This window comes from Dendropsophus ebraccatus, chromosome 11 (assembly GCF_027789765.1).
Source record: "Dendropsophus ebraccatus isolate aDenEbr1 chromosome 11, aDenEbr1.pat, whole genome shotgun sequence".
Classification (NCBI taxonomy): Eukaryota; Metazoa; Chordata; class Amphibia; order Anura; family Hylidae; genus Dendropsophus; species Dendropsophus ebraccatus.
In genome coordinates, this window is record NC_091464.1 from 83,896,152 (window position 1) to 83,919,552 (window position 23,401).

At 43.3% G+C, this 23,401-nt stretch overlaps 1 protein-coding gene across 3 annotated transcripts in view; it reads left to right on the forward strand.

Annotated features, from left to right (window-relative positions):
* Positions 1-23,401, forward strand: part of GIT1 (GIT ArfGAP 1) — a 98,435-nt gene that overhangs the window by 52,353 nt on the left and 22,681 nt on the right. For all 3 annotated transcript variants that reach the window (XM_069945865.1, XM_069945867.1, XM_069945866.1), the window contains exons 7-10: positions 1,080-1,174; positions 4,608-4,650; positions 16,193-16,241; positions 16,571-16,643. In XM_069945865.1, the coding sequence (XP_069801966.1) occupies positions 1,080-1,174; positions 4,608-4,650; positions 16,193-16,241; positions 16,571-16,643 (260 nt within the window). The remainder of the gene's footprint in view (positions 1-1,079; positions 1,175-4,607; positions 4,651-16,192; positions 16,242-16,570; positions 16,644-23,401) is intronic.

The following is a 23,401-nucleotide window of genomic DNA, read 5'->3' on the forward strand; positions in this document are numbered from 1 at the left end:
GTCGCTTAATGTTATTTTCTGCTGGAATCCTGATATGTCAAGTACCCGTCTCTTCCATCTGAGCAATTGCCCGCTCATTCCGTCAGTGACTGCAGCAGTTACCCACCCCGCTCACTGATTGGCTGAACGGGCAGTTGATCACCCAGTTACGTGATGTTGCAGCTGGCAGAGCTGCAGGTGGCTGGCGGCCGTCAGTGGGACCCGAGAGAGACAATACAGGGCACGGGGACAGGATAGTATACTTTGTTCAATATTTTTCCACACCCCCGGCTTCCTTTTGTTTTTCAGCTTCATTGCACCTCTCCTATAAAGGAGAAGTCCGGCAAAAATTTTTATTAAAGTATTGTAGTGCCCCTCAAAAGTTATACAAATCACCAATATGCACTTATTATGGGAAATGCACATTAAGTACTTTTTCCCCTGCACTTACTACTGCATCAAGGCCTCACTTCCTGGATAACATGGTGATGTCACTTCCTGGATAACATGGTGATGTCACTTCCTGGATAACATGGTGATGTCACTTCCTGGATAACATGGTGATGTCACTTCCTGGATAACATGGTGATGTCACTTCCTGGATAACATAGTGATGTCACTTCCTGGATAACATGGTGATGTCACTTCCTGGATAACATGGCTCAGTGTTTTTGCTAGACTTCTCTTTTAACCCTTCTATATTACTTTGCGGCCAGAGCAGATTTTTGTATGTGATGCTTTGCAGTGACTGATCTCCCCCAAATTGTATTAGCATAGGAAGAACACTGCTTCCTATGAAGTAGCCCACAAAAGTATAATGCTCTGACAACCAGTCACTTATGTCAGTGTTATTACAGTATGAGGTTACCTGCACACATTGCATATTGTAGATACCATCATAAACATACAGACTTAAAGACTTCTTTTTTCATTCTGGATATGTTGCTTGTACAGTATCCGACCCGTTATACCCTGTACACAGTAGTGAATTATCAAACTATTATAGACCCGGTATTGTGTAGTTGTCATCCTTTTACTGCTTCTGTTGTAAATTGTGACGACGTTCTGTAGGTTTAGCTTCTGTGTTTGCTGTCTTATAGGCAGGCCGGTCACCATGATCTGGCAGACCGATTGGTGGAGTGTCAGTATGAGCTTACCGACAGACTCGCCTTCTACCTCTGTGGCCGAAAACCAGGTGAGTTTGTCTATGGATATGTGCCTGATTGACCAACAAAACACAGTAATCACTGAACTCAAGGAGAACAGCGAAAAAAATCCAATGAAGTACTCAATCAAGAGTCTCCACTGATGCCCCCAAAAATTTAAATATGCAAAACAAGAGTCCGTGGAGCCTCAGTTACGAGTCTCAAAACACGGGATAGCCAGATATCTCTAGCCTGTTGCCAACGGGGTGCCTCCACGATGGGGAGAGCACCACACCACCCTGATAAATAACCCCTTAAGTCCCACTCGGTTGCGAGTATTGGAACATAGACAGGGAAACAACAGGGTGGCCCCTTTTGTCAATGTCTAACTCAAGGTGCGAGTATTGCGATCATGACAAGGGCTTGCAAAGGCAGGCTTCCACCCACAGACAGCCGTTTCGGGGTTTTTGCCCCTCGTCAGTGTGGGGTAGGATTCTGGCTAGTTGGGGCAATGAAAAATCAACCAACAAAACACAGTAATCACTGAACTCAAGGAGAACAGCGAAAAAAATCCAATGAAGTACTCAATCAAGAGTCTCCACTGATGCCCCCAAAAATTTAAATATGCAAAACAAGAGTCCGTGGAGCCTCAGTTACGAGTCTCAAAACACGGGATAGCCAGATATCTCTAGCCTGTTGCCAACGGGGTGCCTCCATGATGGGGAGAGCACCACACCACCCTGATAAATAACCCCTTAAGTCCCACTCGGTTGCGAGTATTGGAACATAGACAGGGAAACAACAGGGTGGCCCCTTTTGTCAATGTCTAACTCAAGGTGCGAGTATTGCGATCATGACAAGGCAACAGGCTAGAGATATCTGGCTATCCCGTGTTTTGAGACTCGTAACTGAGGCTCCACGGACTCTTGTTTTGCATATTTAAATTTTTGGGGGCATCAGTGGAAACTCTTGATTGAGTACTTCATTGGATTTTTTTCGCTGTTCTCCTTGAGTTCAGTGATTACTGTGTTTTGTTGGTTGATTTTTCATTGCCCCAACTAGCCAGAATCCTACCCCACACTGACGAGGGGCAAAAACCCCGAAACGGCTGTCTGTGGGTGGAAGCCTGCCTTTGCAAGCCCTTGTCATGATCGCAATACTCGCACCTTGAGTTAGACATTGACAAAAGGGGCCACCCTGTTGTTTCCCTGTCTATGTTCCAATACTCGCAACCGAGTGGGACTTAAGGGGTTATTTATCAGGGTGGTGTGGTGCTCTCCCCATCGTGGAGGCACCCCGTTGGCAACAGGCTAGAGATATCTGGCTATCCCGTGTTTTGAGACTCGTAACTGAGGCTCCACGGACTCTTGTTTTGCATATGTGCCTGATTGGGCAGATAATTGGCCCATGTCATAGAGCCAGGAAATTCCTTTAGGTGAGCACTATCCAGCCAAAGTGCCATTTGTTTTTTTTTTTAACCTGAGCTTTTAAAAGGGGTTACCCCTTTCTAAAAAGTTTTGCACACAACTATACTTAGTAACTATTCACTGCATTTTGCACTCTTGCTAAACATTGACACATCAGATCCCTCTTTAGCCTCCAGTTATGAGACAAGATTTGCCATTTCAGGATATGCTTAGAGGGAATCTGTCACTAGGTTTAATCCACCTTAATGAGGGCAGCATAAACTAGTGGCGGAAATGCTGAACAGATCGGTGTATTACTTACATCATTCTGTTCAGCTGTTCTCCTAATATGCAGGAGAATAGGATTCTTGCCATACCCTTCCCCCCGCCCTCCAGCTGCTGATTGACAGTTGGCTGCCTATACACAGCATGGATAGATAACTGCCAATCAGCAGCTGGTGGGTGGAGTTTTCTGCTTCTCATGAATATCCAGGACTACTGGGCTCATGCACATAATGGAGATTACTACTTATTGTACATGTTATACAGGAGGATATCTCTGGATCAGCTGCACAGAACAGTGTAACTGATACATCATTCTGTTCAGCTTCTCTGTCGCTAGTTTATGCTACCCTGAGATAAAAAAAAAAAAGCTACAAGACCCAAGCTCCCCTTTATTCCACTATGCTCATCCATGCCCCTCCCATGCTCTGCTAATGTGCTGGGAGGGTAGAGAGAGAGAAATGATCAGTATCAGAGAGCCTGCCCCCTAGTGGTTACATGACCTGGTGACACACTTATATAAATATACAGGGGAGTCTTCTCTGTCTTGTAAGGCTGTATGAATACATTGCCAAATCAGACACATGACACGTGTGGCCATTCAGCACATGTATGCATTCACCTAAGAAGATGGACAATAATAAATTATTCAACCAGTCCTTGACAACTTTATTGTACTGGAAACTCCCTTTAAAGTGGATGAGAGCTAAGTAGCAGTCACTCTTTATACCATGTAGCGGGTATAAGAATTAATAAATGCAGATTTCTATTAAAGCTTCGTCCAGAAAATCCAAAGCGTGAGCCTCATCCTCTGTATTATTCTGTTTCTTATGGCGGATTCATGTTTTTTTTCCCTTGTATTTGTTACACTGAGCATCATTCATCATCTGAAAAAACCTCCCCGCCACCGAGACCGATTGTCTGTTTATAGAGACATAGTAATACATTCTGGGGAAATGTGATATTTAGCTGTATAATCGCAGGGAAGGTTTTCTGCTTGGGATTAAACAGCTGTCAGACGCAGAACAGAACATATGTGCCTCTACAAACACATCAGGTCTGGGGGAGAGGACGCTTCTGCTCTTCTGCTTCCTCACAATTTTTACCACCAGATTTTAAAGGGACAGTACAGTAAAATAAGAGGCTATCCTAACCATATACTTTATTTGCCAGAGCTATTAAAGGGCAACTCCAGCGAAAATATTTTTCTTTCAAATCAACTGGTTTCAGAAAGTTGTATAGATTTGTATTTTACTTCTATTTCAAAACTCAAGTCTTCCAGTACTTATCAGCTGCTGTATGTCCTACAGGAAATGGTGTATTCTGACATAGTGATGTCTGCTGCCATCTCTGTTTTTGTCAGGAACTGTCCAGAGCAGTAGAAAATCCCCATAGAAAACCTCTCCTGCTCTGGACAGTTCCTGACATGGACAGAGGGGGCAGCAGAGAGCACTGTGTCAGACTGGAAAGAACACACCACTTCCTGTAGGACATACAGCAGCTGATAAGTACTGGAAGACTTGAGATTTTTACATAGAAGTAAATTACAATTCCTTTATAACTTTCTATAACCAATTGAATTGAAAGAAAAAGATTGGTGCCAGATTACCCCTTTATAGTTGACTGACTATAATGCAGCAATAACCAGAGGATAGGCATATGCTCCCCAATTGTATCTGATTCCTACACGGTGTCCAAGTACAAGTGCTGTTTACTGTCATGTACCTAAAATCTTTCTGCTCATAGAGGAAATTGTTCGTATTTTCAGTGCGTTTTTTTTATTTGTCTGTTTCAGATCACAAGAACGGACATTATATCATTCCTCAGATGGCCGATAGGTAATTGAATCCGCCCTCCTCTGCTCTTTATTTAACGCCGCAGCTTTAATTGCAGAATGTGTTTGCGGAGTATAATTACTTTGCACCGCTCCATAGTGTCCTTTGCTTCCCCTGCCAACAGATCACGGGAAGCTTATGGCCTCATTAAATAGAATTCATAGGGTAAAATAAGAATGAATATGAGTGGAGAGCTATTAACCCTTGCACCTCCAGAGGCGGATGTTTTATCCTGAATTTTACTTTAAGTCGGCACTGTAGCCCGGGTAAGGGAATCCGAAGGCTTCTCTGAAGCTGTGTTCTGTAAGTCGGAGAAGCCATAAAGTTAGGGCAGTGCCAATAAGCTCTATAGATTTTACTCCCTTTCATCTCCTGACAAACATTATTATATCATTTTATTATCGATTGTTCAATCAGCTTATAAAATACATTTTAATGGTCCTATTTTAGGGTTAAATATATCATTGTTATAACTGGTTATGACTCCAAATTCCAGGGATTATGTCCTATTGTCTCTATGCTTTAAAAACTTAAAGGGCAACTCCAGCCATTTATTTTTTTATTTTTCAGATCAGCTGGTGCCAGAAAGTGCCAGAGATTTGTAATTTACTTCTATGAAAAAAAATCCACAATCTTCCAGTAGTTAACAGCTGCCGAATGTTCTACATATCTATCTCCATGACATACGGCAGCTGATAAGAACTGGAAGACTGGCGATTTATTTTTAGAAGTAAATTTCAAGTCCCTGGCACCAATTGATTTTAAAAGATTTTTTTTTCCGCTGGAGTTGCCCTTTAAATAGGTATTGTCATCCAAGAAACTTTTTTTGCTTGGCAGATATTGAAAACTAAGCGATTTTGCCAATTGTTTTTATGAGCGCAATTGCAAAGTTTTGCATTTGTGCCCTATCCTCTCACCCTATACTTGAAAGCTCATTGCCTAGGTTACCGACCTCCACTCTCCAGTCGGTGGTCGGGCTGCTGAGGTCCTCAGTGGCTTGGACCTGGGGGAGGGCTGGTAAGTATACTTATATAATTTCTATGTCTCACACTCAAAGACCGCTCCACTGCTGGTGGATTGTCCCTGTCAGCGTCTGTGATCTCAATGGGAGATGCAGAGCTGATTCAGCACAGCATCGCTGCGTTCAATCCTCAGTACCGCTGCCAAACCAGGAAGTGAAAGTAAGATGCAGCAGTGCCGAGCTGAATCAGGGCTGGTAAACTAAAAATCCCTTTAAATACTGTTTTGGTGGAAGAAAGGAGAATCTAGCTAATAGATTTTATTTACAGTGAAAACTTTGGGACATGCTTTTACATTTGAAACCATAACCATACAGTGTTTGATATGGAAATCGGTGCAGTTGTCTGTGTGAACATAACCTAAATCCTTGTAGGAGCTCTAAGAAAGCAAAGATCACTATAAAAACATAGAAATAAATGAAGTGGCACAGACGTTCCAGCCTACATGATCCAGAAAATAGAATTCAAGGGCTGACAGCTTTTTGTTCTCTCTTCTCACTGATCATACTGTATTACTATGGCAGCAATATGAAGCTACTGTCTGATCCAGGACATTGGCCAGGAACACAATGTAGATATATCTATATGACGTCTAATAACCAAACATGGGGACTATTGACAGCCATGATAAACAGAGATTCCATATAATCCTTTATTTGTCCTCTGTAGGGATGCACAATGCACTGAAAATTTTATATTAATATCGATATTCTGGGCAAAAAAACGGGATTTCCTGAAATTCGATGCTTAATAGTGCAGCTTAAAGTATTGTGCAGATAACACAGCAGGCAGCTTACTGAGCACTGGCCCTGTTCTCTGTGTGCTGCCCCCTAGTGTCACCTCCGCTGCCTGGCACTTGGCAAACGCCTGTGTCAGCTATTTTACTGTGTACATGCCACTGTCACAACTGACGGCAGCATTTAACCCCTCCCGAGCCGCTCCATATGCAGCAGGGGCTGCTGCATATACAGTGGGCCCCCACTGCCAATGACTGCGGCCCATGATCCTGCGGGCAGCAGTCATTTAACCATTGCAGGGAACGCCTGGACAACCCCCCTAACTCAAAATTCTGGTATGGTGACATCCCTAGTCATTCAGTTTATAACGCCTATATCTGTCCTTGCTGACGGTCCAGTAGTATACGGAGAGGGGTGAGTGTGTGTTGTGACCAGGAAGTTACGGTCATATCTGCATCCTGTTTTCACTAGGCCGCTGATCTCATCCTACTCACCACGTGGCGTTGCTGCTGGCGTTTATATCCTATCACTGTTATACAAACCTCCTGCAAATACCACACAGCAAAATGTGAAGACTACAGCGCACACAATATACATTCATAGTCTGCTCATATGCCATCTGCCCTTCTAAGAGGATCCTAACAGGTATTCCCATCCTAACTCATATAGTTGTGCTTGTAGGCCTCGCCAAGTTAAATATTTTTGTGAATACATTCATTTAGCAAACTTCCTCTAAACTGCGACCTTCTTCTGATATTCTGCTTTTCCCACCTATTGTTGACAGCTCATTGTTTAGGTTACCAACCACCACTCTACTCTAAAAGCAGTATTCTAGCTGGTGTATATATAGATGTAATGTAGATTGTAAATATATAGGGGGAGATTGGTTGCTGCTAGCAACCAATCAGATTCCACCTTTTATTCCTCACAGACTCTTTGGAAAATGAAAGGTGGAATCTGATTGGTTGCTAGGGACAACTGAGCCAGTTTCACTTTACACCATGTTTAATAAATCTCCCCCATAGTGTGTATAAATACTGTATAATATCTATCTATCTATCTATCTATACACTCACCGGCCACTTTATTTGGAATTTAATGCTAGTAACGGGTTGGACCCCCTTTTGCCTTCAGAACTGCCTCAATTCTTCGTGGCATAGATACAACAAGGTGCTGGAAGCTTCCTCAGAGATTTTGGTCCATATTGACATGATGGCATCACACAGTTGCCGCAGATTTGTCGGCTGCACATCCATGATGCCAATCTCCCGTTCCACCACATCCCAAAGATGCTCTATTGGATTGAGATCTGGTGACTGTGGAGGCCATAGGAGTACAGTGAACTCATTGTCCTGTTCAAGAAACCAGTCTGAGATAATTCTAGCTTTATGACATGGCGCATTATCCTGCTGAAAGTAGCCATCAGATGTTGGGTACATTGTGGTCATAAAGGGATGGACATGGTCAGCAACAATACTCAGGTAGGTTGTGGCGTTGCAACGATGCTCAATTGGTACCAAGGGGAACAAAGGGTGCCAAAAAAATATTCCCCACACCATGACACCACCACCACCAGCCTGAACCGTTGATACAAGGCAGGATGGATCCATGCTTTCATGTTGTTGACGCCAGACTCTGACCCTACCATCCGAATGTTGCAGCAGAAATCGAGACTCATCAGACCAGGCAACGTTTTTCCAATCTTCTACTGTCCAATTTCGATGAGCTTGTGCAAATTGTAGCCTCAGTTTCCTGTTCTTAGCTGAAAGGAGTGGCACCCGGTGTGGTCTTCTGCTGCTGTAGCCCATCTGCCTCAAAGTTGGACGTACTGTGCGTTCAGAGATGCTCTTCTGCCTACCTTGGTTGTAACGGTTGGCTGTTTGAGTCACTGTTGCCTTTCTATCAGCTCGAACCAGTCTGCCCATTCTCCTCTGACCTCTGGCATCAACAAGGCATTTCCGCCCACAGAACTGCTGCTCACTGGATTTTTTTTCTTTTTCGGACCATTCTCTGTAAACCCTAGAGATGGTTGTGCGTGAAAATCCCAGTAGATCAGCAGTTTCTGAAATACTCAGACCAGCCCTTCTGGCACCAACAACCATGCCACGTTCAAAGGCCTCAAATCACCTTTCTTCCCCATACTGATGCTCGGTTTGAACTGCTGGAGATTGTCTTGACCATGTCTCCATGTCTATATATATATATACACTCACCGGCCACTTTATTAGGTACACCTGTCCAACTGCACGTTACCGCTTAATTTCTAATCAGCCAATCACATGGCGGCAACTCAGTGCATTTAGGCATGTAGACATGGTCAAGACAATCTCCTGCAGTTCAAACCGAGCATCAGTATGGGGAAGAAAGGTGATTTGAGGCCTTTGAACGTGGCATGGTTGTTGGTGCCAGAAGGGCTGGTCTGAGTATTTCAGAAACTGCTGATCTACTGGGATTTTCACGCACAACCATCTCTAGGGTTTACAGAGAATGGTCCGAAAAAGAAAAAACATCCAGTGAGCGGCAGTTCTGTGGGCGGAAATGCCTTGTTGATGCCAGAGGTCAGAGGAGAATGGGCAGACTGGTTCGAGCTGATAGAAAGGCAACAGTGACTCAAATAGCCAACCGTTACAACCAAGGTAGGCAGAAGAGCATCTCTGAACGCACAGTACCTCCAGCTTTGAGGCAGATGGGCTACAGCAGCAGAAGACCACACCGGGTGCCACTCCTTTCAGCTAAGAACAGGAAACTGAGGCTACAATTTGCACAAGCTCATCGAAATTGGACAGTAGAAGATTGGAGAAACGTTGCCTGGTCTGATGAGTCTCGATTTCTGCTTGAACATGACAATGAGTTCACTGTACTCCAGTGGCCTCCTCAGTCACCAGATCTCAATCCAATAGAGCATCTTTGGGATGTGGTGGAACGGGAGATTGGCATCATGGATGTGCAGCCGACAAATCTGCGGCAACTGTGTGATGCCATCATGTCAATATGGTCCAAAATCTCTGAGGAAGCTTCCAGCACCTTGTTGTATCTATGCCACCAAGAATTGAGGCAGTTCTGAAGGCAAAAGGGGGTCCAACCCGTTACTAGCATGGTGTACCTAATAAAGTGGCCGGTGAGTGTATATATATATATATATATATATATATGCCAGCCATACCACAGCAGAGTGGTGGTCGGTAACCTAGACAACGAGCTGTCAGCAATGGGACATAAAGAGCAGCATATTAGGAACAGGAGGCAAGTTTGCAAAATAAATGTATTTGCAAGGATGTGTCCTACAATTATGTCTGTTAGTTAAGATGGGAATTCCGCTTTGACTTTGATATTACCCCTCTTAAAGAGGCACTCTAGTAACAATCTTAAACGGGAACTATAAGCAAATCTAACCCTCTGATATGGCCCTATTGCACAGGAGATGCCTAGGGGGAAGATAAGTCTCTTACCTTACTCCTTCGTGCCGTTCCGCTGCAGTTAGTTGTGACCATTAGGACCATTAGGACCATTGTGACCATTAGGACCGTGGTGCAAACCACTAACTTCACCAGAGCGGCGCAGAGGATGAAGATAACAGACATATCTTCCTCCTCTGCATCTGCAACCTGCAGTTATTTATATTCCCAGCATAAGGCTGGTAAGGATAAACGGCAGCCCTGCTCCTTCTGCTTCTCCGGCATTCTGTTTGCCTGGTACCGTGCCACCTCCAGTCCCTTCAGCGCCCTAGTTTGACCACCTAATCCATACTGGGGTTTGTCTCTGGACTGGAGATCATTTTCCTATTATATGATGATGAGCGTCTCATAAACTTATATTGGGATAGTACCTTCTGATCCACAGAGCATGCCCTATGTGAGTAAGTACTGGGGGAGGGACTGGAGCGGGGAAACTGCGTGCCAAGGGAGAGGTGGAGGGATGGGCAGGGCAGCCATTTACCATCACCAGCCTTATTGTGGGAGGGTAAAATATGGTTGCCACTTGAAACTCCAGCAGGAAGACAGTCCCCTACCAGTGTCTCTGCATGTTGGTCTTGCCCAAAAAATATTACATGTAAGGTCAAATTAAAACCTTATTTACACGGGCAGAATTAGGCCTCTGTTAACAGGTGACGATCTATGGCTAGATTATGGTGTATACATGCACCGGACTCCTAAATAAAGACCTTTGACCTATTCTACAGACCTGGTCAGGGACTGTTTGCAGTTGTTCTATATAGCTTGGAGGAGCGAGTGCCTGTGCTCTTCACCCCCCGGCATCATTCTCTCTTACTTGTTGCAGGAGGCAGGCTTCACTGTAAATCTGTGGAACCCGCCTTCTGCATCAGCTGCAGCCACAAGCTTCTTCTGGCTGTATCTAATGATCAGCAGGGGTCCAGGACCCCAACCAATAAAATATTAGTGCTGATACTTATATCTGCATTGCTGTTTGTTTTCAAGGTCCTGCAGTGTTTTCATATTGACGTGAACCGGACAGCTACTAAAAGTATGGCGATGCTGAGGATTGGACCCCAGCCAGTAGTATATTTGATGACCTGAGGATAGGCCATCAGTTTCTCATAGCTGGATAACACCTTTAAAGGGGTACTCCAGCGATATTCATTTTCCTTTAAATCAACTGGTTTCAGAAGGTTATATAGATTTTTTATTTACTTATGTTTAAAAATATCAAGTCTTGCAGTACTTATCAGCTGCTGTATGTCCTGCAGGAAGTTGTGTATTCTTTCCAGTCTGACACAGTGCTCTCTGCTGCCATGTAAGGAACTGTCTATGTAAGGAACTGTCCAGAGCAGTAGCAAATCCCCCAAAGAAAACCTCTCCTGCTCTGGACAGTTCCTGGCATAGACAGAGGTGGCAGCAGAGAGCACTGTGTCAGACTGGAAAGAATACACAGCTTCCTGCAGGACATACAGCAGCTGATAAGTATAAGATGATTGGAGATTTTTTAATAGAATTAATCAATTACACATCTGTATAACTTTCTGAAACCAGTTGATTTTTGCCGGATTACCCCTTTAATAGGCTTAGAGCTGTGCACTTTTAGGTCAGTTACTGATGTCTATTCCAGTCATATTACCAGTAGGCTGTGTGTGCATAGAGAATAATGAAATACAGAATGCTTCTCTTCAGTGACCTCTTATTTATCATGGCATGGTGATACAAGGTTTTTGCATGTTAAATGAGAGTGAGTAAAGCTTTTAGCCGCTGAACTGGTAAAAAAGTGAAGTGACACATTAAAAGCCATAACTCTTTCTTCGCTAAATAGGGTTCCTTTAAAGTGCCTGCTGGGATAACCTTATTGCATTGATTCCTAGTTGTCTTTGTCAAGTGTCAGAGTACATTGACCCCCCTAGAGGGAATGATTCTGACAGTCCACCCTACTACTACAGCTCGGAGATGAGGCAGCGCCACCTGCTGGTGTCACCTTGGGGCTGCACATCTATAGTGCCTCCTAACGAGTTTAATACAGCCAGACATCTTGTATCCATAAAATGCTGATTATAAATCAGACATGTTGACCTGTCACATTGTGTCTTGTGATACTATAATTCGCTTAATATTTGGGTAAATAACCTCCTATAGACCTGCAAAAACTTGCCCAGTCTGGCTGTTACTTTACAAGAACAGGATGCAGTGTTGTTGTTTTATAGTCATCCTTGTTTTACATCCAGGAATAGTAGATCTCATTAGAGATTGACTGCTAACACTGGATATATGCCACATGCAGACCTGATGCAACCTGCAGGGTTCCCTGAAGCTGGGTGACTGTGGTGACTGTACTTGAGCTCCCCCATGTGGCCAATAATAGAAGTTACAGGTAGTGATAAGAGGAATTAGGTGATGGAGGCGAAACTAAAACTACCTGCAGCCAAAAGCAGATTGATTGTTAAAGGGTGCGTGGTTTTAGGCCAGGGCTACACGGTGACTATTGGTAGCATTACAAGGTTGATTTTAAATTATTGAGTGACCGCTTCACTCGACAAGGTTGGCTACAACTCAGTGTATTGCTTGGCTGCAGCTAAAGCTTTATAGTTAAAACCAATCTTGTAGCTCAATAAAAAGTTGCAGTGCTGCCCTTGCCTACAAATAAACAGTAGTTTTACCGAAAATGCTGTAGGACCATTAACAATCAGGGTACGTTCACTCTAGAGGTGTCCTAGAGGTTCATGAGCGGCTGCACTGTACTGTGATTTCTTTTTGTGAATGTAAAACCTCTATTACGGGGAAGCAACTGTGGTTAGGAAAGAGATTTTTCATGTGTCAAGTGATATCAGTCGCTCCAAGCTGTTGTCATCGGACGTGATAGCAGCCTCATTATGTTATTGATCTACACAATGTAAAGCCACCTTCTTCCGTTTGTCCGTTTGTTTCTAGCTGTCCTGTTCCATCTGTGTATTCCAGTGATTTGTATCTATCTTTATGTCTTAACAATAACTTGCTGTCTAACCTCTCGCCTCTCTCCTGTTCTTCCTTGTGCTGCATTGGATGTAGAACTCGTCCCAGGGGTGTGCCGCAGAGGTACTGTGCAACCTAGCCATGTGTGACTTGTGCCTGACTGTCATTTCTTATTCTTATCAGACACTACTAGACAAACATTGCTACCATTATCACTGTCCGCTGCTTATATTGATAGATTGTACCGCAAGCCTATGATTGATACACTTCTTGCAAGGCTGGGTTTACATGTAGTGTGTGTGTGTGTGGGGGGGGGGAATATATATATATATATATATATATATATATTTATTATTTATCTTATTTTGATATTAGATTTTATATGATCTGACTAAAATCCAACTAGTCTGAAGTACTGCACCATAATGCCTTTAAGCTATATTTTTAGTGTATACATACAATATAAAAAAACATTGTTTCAAAACATTGTTTCAGATACATAAATTATCAGGGTGTCAGTCTTCATAGAGCCAGAACATGTGTGTGTAAATCTAGTCTTATAGCACTAATGCTGCAGAGGATAGTAACATGGGCTGGCTTGATGTTGTCTCCTGACAGTCACTGTGGTTTCTGTGATGACATGCAAGAGACTAAAATGTGCTAATAAATCTAATAATAAAATGTTTCTGGGTAAATAGTGCGAAATAACAATATGCCAGGAGCGATGTTGGAAGTGTTGTACTGTGATCACTAAAGCTTTCATGGATATGTACTGTATGTTTCATTACTGGCAATATATTACTGTGCTTGAGCTCCCTCGTGTGGCCAAAAATAGAAACTGCAGGACCATCTAAATATTGGGGTATGAAAGTCCTCTGCTTGCTTCTATATAATATTATTATTTATTTATAAAGCGCCCTTAATTCCAGAGCGCTAATATGATTTGGCTTTGAAAGAGTATCTCCACCGCAGATATTTGTGACAAATCCAGGATATATTCCAAACTTCTCTTATAGATGGGGGTTCTACATATGGGACCTGCGTCTTCCTCCAAAAATTTCTGAGACTTATTCCAAGACATCTGTCCTGACTGGTGAGACAGATCTGTATGGTGATTGACTAGCAAGATGGCTGTGTATTGGTTTGCCCCTCTCCATCTACTTATATGAGAGTCACAAAACAGTCATGCATCCCTTTAAGGTGTCAGTCATCTAATAACTGTAGCGGCACATGCTTCTTTTAACCCCCTTTAACATCACAGGTGTTTTGGAGGGTGTGGGAGAAAACCAGTCCGTGATTCCTAAATTCAGAGAAGTTGAGAGAGCTGGAAGCCAGTCTGACCATTGCTTGGAGAGTTCTCTACTGGAAATATGACATGTGATCTGTGACCTTCTCACATGTATCCATGACTCGGCAGATGATGATATTGAGCTTTGACTAGTTTTTGTTATATTTGTCCAATCTGGATGATAAGACTTGGTTACTCTTGGTCATTGCTGCCACCAAGTGTACATCATCTTATGTTAAGTGTTACCTTATAAGAAGAGTAAGAAGCAATTTTCTCTGATAAGATATATTCACTATATATTTTAGTGTGCAGAAACACTTGCCACTCTTTTCCTCAGTTTGTATTCTGTATGGCAATGTATCGGCAATGTAACAGAGTTGTAATACCACACATAACCTGAGGGCAGGTGGGGCGTCCTAAAAAGCAGCTGTGTTTCTTTTATCATGGATAACCCTATTGGGAATTACGGTATGTTAATACTATCAACAACAAAAAAAATCTTTCAAATCAACTTGTGACAGAAAGTGCCAGAGATTTGTAATTTGTATATTTTTTAATTTAAAAAATCTCCAGTCTTCCAGTACTTATGAGCTGCTGTATGTCCTGCAGGAAGTGGTGTATTCTTTCCAGTCTGGAAAGCAGGAGAGGTTTTCTATAGGGACCCTAAAACAGCTATATGTGTCTTCCTAGGCCTCTCTCCTTCTCTCTCACAGCATATTAGTATAATATACAAGCAGAATTGGAGACACTGCAGCTTCATCCCCCTCCTCCTCCCTATTAGTTTCTTTCTTTCTTTCTTTCTTTCTTTCTTTCTTTTTCTTTTTTTCTTTCTTTCTTTCTTTTTCTTTCTTTCTCTCTCTTTTTCTCTATCTATCTATCTATCTATCTATCTATCTATCTATCTATCTATATATATATGTATGTATGATTTTTTTATTTATTTATTTTTTTGCCTGTAAATGTAAATAGGGGAATGAGGACTGAAAGCGTCAGGAAAAATTTAAGTTCAATTAATATGATGTATTACAAAGATTAATATAGTCATATGAAAAAAATTCTTGTTACCTCAAGCTGCCAGTAGGGGGAGCATGGTAAAGACAGGTGTATTATACCTGCATTAAATGCAGAATAATTCCAGCTTCAATAAGTTCCTAAACTCTCCTATTGTTGTCTCCAGTCATTATTATTTAACTCTATGGCTATGCCCATGGGAATAGGAGATTATGAGATCTGTACAAGATATAACAAGACATCAGGGTATAACAAGATTTTACAGGCTAGGGTTAAACATTGATATGTGGTTGCAGGACTGGAAACCATTGTTGCACAGGCCTCCACTGTGATCCACTTGATTGTGACCCTGCTGTTGCAAGAAGTCCATCTGAGACTTGTGGGACCCCATTGACTTACATGATTGTCGAAGCCCTGTCACCACACACTGCAACTCTGTGTTTTCTACTCGCACAACTATAAATCGCTATGTATCTCTAGTTTTAAGGGGTACTCTGGCGAAAAACTTTTTCTTCCAAATCAACTGGTTTCAGAAAGTTCATTATAGATTTGTAATTTACTTCTATTTAAAAAACTCGTTTTCCAATACTTATCAGCTGCTGTATGTGTTGTATTCTTTCAAGTCTGGCACAGTATTCTCTGCTGCCACCTCTGTCCATGCCAGGAACTGTCCAGAGCAGGAGAGGTTTTCTATGGGGATTTGCTGCTGCTCTGGACAGTTCTTTACATGGACAGAGGTGGCAGCAGAGAGCACTGTGTCAGACTGGAAAGAATACACCACTTCCTGCAGGACATACAGCAGCTGATAAGTATGGGAAGATTTGAGATTTTGAAATAGAATTAAATTTCAAATCTATATAACTTTCTGACACCAGTTGATTTGAAAGAAAAAGAATTTCACCAGAGTTCCCCTTTAAGATTCAAGGAACCTCCCTAAAGTTGCTGAGGCAGAGGCCTTTTCTTCCCTCACTGATCCTAATAACTTCCTGCATTAACATCTGCTAATATCCCTATGGGTCATGTAATGGATGAAGAGCTCTGGAAGCTGTAGGCCTCTTTGTATGTATATGTGTTTTATATCCTCTTTTTCTCTTACAGTTTGGACCTGTCTGAACTGGCAAAAGCTGCTAAAAAGAAGCTCCAGGCGGTAAGTTCAGTGTGAGGCGGGTGTACTGCGGGTATCTGAGCTCAGCGCCTGCTTCATTTATCTTCTGCGCTGTCACTCTCCGCCTCTCCAGGATAACGTCGCTATCTCTCGGCCGCCGCCAGGTTCGGAGTGGCACTTCTCTCGCCTCCTTTAATCACATACTGCTCCCTTCCATTGTAATTACAGAGCTGTCACCTTGTATCCGCTCCGGTGCACTTTGTTGTCGCTCCCCAGCTCTTCTGCGTCCGTTCTCCTTCCTTGTGATGGACGTTTACCCCCGGCACCCTGTTATTTCCCGTTGATTAACCACCCGCTCTGTTTATTCACAGCTCAGTAACCGGCTTTTTGAAGAACTGGCCATGGATGTCTACGATGAGGTAGATCGAAGAGAGAACGATGCAGGTAGAGAGAGTTCAATGAGCGTACAATATGTTTCGTATTTCCCGCCACGCTTGATATAACCTGAGCGGCATAGACATGAGCGCAGCCCGAGCTTGCACCAATCAGATTGTTCGGCATTGAAGAAGTTGGATACAGCCCGGTGGCTGCCTGGAAATCACTGATACAACCATAGGCCATAGTGTATCCATGTTTTCCAGGACTACTCAGGGCCACATCCAACTTCTTCAGCCACCAGTATACCAATGCAGAATAATGGGAACATGCTTCTAATTTTCAATTTTACTACACACATTGAAAGAAATACATCTGTGGAAAAATTGTTTTCAAATCAACTGGTTTCATAATGTTATACAGATTTGTTATTTAGAGAGAGTAATATATTGGTGCAGCTCACAATTATCACTGTATAGGTCGAGGTTAAACTAAAAATGCCCTTACCTAGAAATGAGCGAGTGGGGAAAACAGAAGTACATAAAGTTCTTTAGTCCTCAAAACCACAAAAGTCCTATCTTACCAGTTGGAATGATTACATGTGCAGGTCGTAGTCATATACTGATCTGGCCAAGATTTGAACAATAATAAATTAATTTAATTTAATATAATCATAAAGAGCGCATGATATAGATATTCATCAAAGAAAAGATATAAAAACGCATTCATAGAATTATCATCAAAATGGGGATTAACATATGGGACATTAAATGGATGCACATATGAATTAAACTTCAATACACAAATATATGTCAGGAATAAATAAATAAATAATAAAATAAAAAGTAGAAAAGTAGAAAAATCAAAAAAAGTCTCTTTTAAAATGAGCGATACCGCTGGGTGCCGGCCGGTTGCAAGATAGTATTACTTATGCCTTTGATTGTAAGCCACTAGTTCCACTCTAGTTGCAATTCAGTTTAGAGGCCGGACTGGTGGTCTTTCTAGATACGTGATACCCAGACACCCTTTTAGACTAATAGTCCTCCTGAGTCCTCAAAGTGTGATCCGCTTTGTTAGATCATTAATGATATTTTACACAGACAGTGGTATCAGACACAAACTTGTGGCGTTTGTAACGCCTCTCACCCGTCCCGAGGCGGCTGGTGGTATCGCTTCTTCCCTCTCTGCTATCAGATCGCAGCGGCCGGATGATGTTAGCGGCTAGTGTAGCGATCCTGCGGCGCGTCCTCGTGATTCTGAGGATACCTTCGCGCGCGATAATGCAGCCTCGATCTCCTCACAGATGACTCCGTCCGGGACAGGGTGATAGAGGTGGTCGTGGTATTACAAGTGGCAAGTGTCTAGATGGTGTAACACAATCGGGGGGCCCCCCAGAGGGACAATAAGTCAAGAGTAGGTCCCCAAAAAAAAAAAAAATCAAAAAATGTAAAAAGAATAAGAAAAAAAAATAATGTTCGGTTTAAAATCACGATAACTAATCTGATATAGCATTAGTCTGTATAATTGCCATACGCGTTTCAAGGTTCTCAATATTTAACCTCTTCGTTAGTGGCGATGATGCATGGACCTACTCTTGACTTATTGTCCCTCTGGGGGGCCCCCCGATTGTGTTACACCATCTAGACACTTGCCACTTGTAATACCACGACCACCTCTATCACCCTGTACCGGACGGAGTCATCTGTGAGGAGATCGAGGCTGCATTATCGCGCGCAAAGGTATCCTCAGAATCACGAGGACGCACCGCAGGATCGCTACACTAGCCGCTAACATCATCCGGCCGCTGCGATCTGATAGCAGAGAGGGAAGAAGCGATACCACCAGCCGCCTCGGGACGGGTGAGAGGCGTTACAAACGCCACAAGTTTGTGTCTGATACCACTGTCTGTGTAAAATATCATTAATGATCTAACAAAGCGGATCACACTTTGAGGACTCAGGAGGACTATTAGTCTAAAAGGGTGTCTGGGTATCACGTATCTAGAAAGACCACCAGTCCGAGTCTTGATATGTACCTGGAAGGACTACAAGTCCAAGGTCAGCCTCTAAACTGAATTTTCTACTTTTCTACTTTTTATTTTATTTTATTTTTTATTTATTTATTTATTTATTTATTCCTGACATATATTTGTGTATTGAAGTTTAATTCATATGTGCATCCATTTAAAGGGGTTGTCCGGCGATAAAAAATTATTCACAGAATAACAAACATTACAAAGTTATACAACTTTGTAATGTATGTTATGTCTGTGAATGGCCCCCTTCCCCGTGTCCCACCACCCCCACCCGTGTACCCGGAAGTGTGGTGCGCTATACATTACCTGTCACGTGCCGACCACGGTCTCCGATTCTCAGCAGTGACGTCTTCTTCGGGAGGCCGGCGGATCTTCCCGAGTGCCGGCCCCCCTCTGCAGCGTCATCAGCTGCTCAGCCGCGATTGGCTGAGCACAGTTATGCTCAGCCAATCGCGGCTGAGCTTCGGATGACGCTGCAGAGGGCGGCCGGCACTCGGGAAGATCCGCCGGCCTCCCGAAAAAGACGTCACTGCTGAGAATCGGAGACCGTGGTCGGCACGTGACAGGTAATGTATAGCGCACCACACTTCCGGGTACACGGGTGGGGGTGGTGGGACACGGGGAAGGGGGCCATTCACAGACATAACATACATTACAAAGTTGTATAACTTTGTAATGTTTGTTATTCTGTGAATAATTTTTTATCGCCGGACAACCCCTTTAATGTCCCATGTGTTAATCCCCATTTTGATGATAATTCTATGAATGCGTTTTTATATCTTTTCTTTGATGAATATCTATATCATGCGCTCTTTATGATTATATTAAATTAAATTAATTTATTATTGTTCAAATCTTGGCCAGATCAGTATATGACTACGACCTGCACATGTAATCATTCCAACTGGTAAGATAGGACTGTTGTGGTTTTGAGGACTAAAGAACTTTATGTACTTCAGATTTGTTATTTACTTCTATTTGAAAATCTCCAGTCTTAGTACTTATCAGCCGCTGTATGTCCTACAGGAAGTGGTGTATTCTCTCCAGTCTGACACAGTACTCTCTGCTGCCACCTCTGTCCATGTCAGGAACTGTCCAGAGCAGCAGCGAATCCCCATAGAAAACCTCTCCTGCTCTGCAGACTGTCTCATAAGTACTGGAAGACTTGATATTTTTAATAGAAGTAAATTACAAATCTCTGGCACTTTCTGGCATCAGTTGATTTGAAATAAAAAAAAATAACCCGTTTAATGCATGTACCAATGAAAGCTTTTTGTAGTTTCTTTTATTTTAATTTGAGAGGTGTCCATTATCTAAATTAGGGATGGGGAACCTTAGCTCTTCAGCTGTTGCAAAACTACAACTCTCATCATGCCTGGACACCCAATGCTAAAGCTCTATACCAGGCATGATGGGAGTTGTAGTTTTGCAACAGCTGGAGAGTCAAGGTTCCCTACCCCTGGTCTAAAGATCTGTCAGCTTAGTTTAAAGCACCCCCAAAGTACTGACGTGTAACGTTAACTTGACAAGACTACGCAGAGAATAAAGAGCTCCTGTGTAATTGCAGACTTGGTTATGTAGCGGCCGCCATCCAGACATAACACAGCGTTTGTGGCTTTGAGGTTTTATAAATAAACTCCTGTTCTGACTTGTTATGTGCTGGCACAGCGGAGGCGGCGCTGTATCTCTGCATCAACTGATATCTCTGTGTAGCCCTAGCCTTAAAGTGTCACTGTTTACATTTTTTTTTGCAGAAATCAATAGTCCAGGCGATCTTAAGAAACTTTGTGATTGGGTTTATTAGCCGAAAAATGCATTTTTATCATGAAAACGCAGTTTGAAGGTCTCCCCCGTCTTCATTGTTCTCTATGGAGAGGGGAGGGGCGGAGAGAGATGAGGCACCAAAACAGGACAACAACGAGTTAATTTACAGCTACATCACTGGGCTATCTCCTCTAAAGTCTGACCTCTGAATACCAGCTTTCACACAGCTCCCACTGTGTAATCCTTTGTTCTCTGCTCTCTGCTGATGACTAATCTCCCTCCTCCCCCCTCCCCTCTCCATAGAACAGACAGAGCACGTCTGATGTAAACTAGTCGTGATTTACTGATAATGAGCAGTGAATGAGAGAGAGATGGGGGGGGGGGAGGGGCCTGGGGAAAGTCTTTGTGAATGCAGATAATGGCATATTTGCTTAATAAACCCAATTACAAAGTTTCTTAAAATCACCTGGACTATTGATTTTTGCAAAAAATGAATTGACAGTGACACTTTAAAGATGACTGACTAGGCCACATAGTTCATGACTGGTCGGTGACTGAGCACAGTGGTTACTCAGTTTTGCTACATTTAGGACTGTGTTACACGGCCTGATGACTTGATGTAAGTGAGCGATCGGCGCTCACTTACTGAGCTCTTAAGCGGCCAATAATCATGCACCAAAGACTAAATATATATATCTTGTTAGCAATGACCGTGCAGTCCTAGTAAAATAATAAACTATACATACCTCTCCCGGATGTCCTGTAGCTGCGGCCCGCTCCCCGAAGACTCAGACAATCACCGGGACAGTGCCGCGGCCAGTGATTGGCTGAGCAGCCTATCACTCCAGACACTGAAGAGTGGGCCGCAGCTACAGGACATCTGGGAGCGCAGAGAGGTATGTATATTATGTATAGTTGCAAAAGAACACTGCAGAGACATCATCACATGTCTCGATGTTAGTGAACTAGCCAGACCTTCCCTCCGGGAAGGAACAACCAAGCCAATGGCGTTCTCCAGTCAAGGAAACCACCCCAGCAAGGTATCCATCCACAGACAGCTGTTTCGGGGTTTTTGCCCCTCATCAGTGTGGAGTAGGTTTCTGGCTAGTGGGAGCAATGACTAGTAAGTGCATGCAAAAGGACGCTGGTTGACCTCAGGGAGATCAACCAAAACACCGCAGAGACACCATCACATGTCTCAACGTCAGTGTATTCTAGAACATTGCCCCCTGGGAAATCAAATATGCAAAAGAACACTGCAGAGACACCATCACATGTCTCGACGGTGAACTAGCCAGACCTTCCCTCCGGGAAGGAACAACCAAGCCAAAGGCGTTCATTGCTCCCACTAGCCAGAAACCTACTCCACACTGATGAGGGGCAAAAACCCCGAAACAGCTGTCAGTGGATGGATACCTTGCTGGGGTGGTTTCCTTGACTGGAGAACGCCTTTGGCTTGGTTGTTCCTTCCCGGAGGGAAGGTCTGGCTAGCTCACTGACGTCGAGACATGTGATTGGTGTCTCTGCAGTGTTCTTTTGCATATTTGATTTCCCAGGGGGCAATGTTCTAGAATAAACTGACGTTGAGACATGTGCAGTGTTTTGGTTGATCTCCCTGAGGTCAACCAGCGTCCTTTTATTATGTATAGTTGGCTGGGCATTACTATTACACACAGTGATGTGTGGACGGCGGCCAATAATTTTACGTCTTGACTAAAAAACATGATCAGCAGATGATAGCTGTCTTTATTACACGCCCTGATTCAGCAGATCATTGTGCCATACAGGGGCGTAACTACCACTATTGCAGCCATAGCGGCTGCTATGGGGCCCGCCATGTCAGGGGGCCCCATGGCCTGCTCCTGCAATACACTGGGCCTCCCGGGTTTCGCAAATGTTCCTTTAACTGCAAGCACTCCTGACCAGCGCTTGCAGTTATGAAGTTATGACCACACAATTAAAAGTTTGCTATGGGGCCTGGCCATTTCTAGTTACGCCCTGGTGCCGTGTGTAAGGGCCCTTAGTTTTTTCATTCTGAACTAATCCATTCCCTTCCTTTTACATCCAAGATATGATGTAGCAGAGGTGATTTTGTAATTTGCCTCTGTGCATCCTTTTCTTATGATGAGCTGCAGCTCTCTTCCTTCTGGATCGCTCGCTAATATCCTCCGACCCAGTGATGACTTTTCGTAATGTATTCACAAGGGTGCGAGGACAGATGCGGTGTGTTTTTTGTGGCTCTTGCAGGTTCCCCTCCACCTATCTACATTACAGTACAGTAGTCAGGATTGGGGCTTGGAAGACACCATTTACACCTACTAGAAACCTTCTGCATTGGGAGAAAAAAGCATGATGCGAAATTAGAGGATTCTCATCCCTTTAGTATAATACATATAGAACTCATGACATGGCGCATTCAGAACTTATCAGAATGAAGGTAACAGAAATCTATACCCCACAAGTATTTTCCCTGCAGATATATATATATATAACATAGTTTTATCACGTCCCTTCAGCTCCTGTTACAGGGCTACTCCGACAAAAATCCTTTTCTTTCAAATCAACTGGTTTCAGAAGGTTATACAGAAAAATTCTCTTTCAAATCCACTGGTGTCAGAAAGTGCCAGAGATTTGTAATTTACTTCTATTAAAAAATCTCAAGTCTTCCAAAACTTATCAGCTGCTGTATGTCCTGCAGGAAGTGGTGTATTCTTTCCAATCTGACTCAGTGCTCTGTGCTGCCACCTCTGTCCATGTCAGGAACTGTCCAGAGCAGCAGCAAATCCCATAGAGCAGTGATTTTCAACCAGTGTGCTGTGACACATGGTCGCGTGTGCCGCGGGGAAAGTTCCCCAAACTATGGTGCCCCTGTGAAACAGGAGAAAACAATGGGGGAGAGAAACCTGGGGATGGGAGAGAAACAGGGGAGAGAAGCAGGGGGGAGAGAAACAGCGGAGACAAGCAGGGGGGAGAGAAGTTTGGTGGAGAGAAGCAGGGGGGAGAGAAGTATGGTGGAGAAAAGCACAGG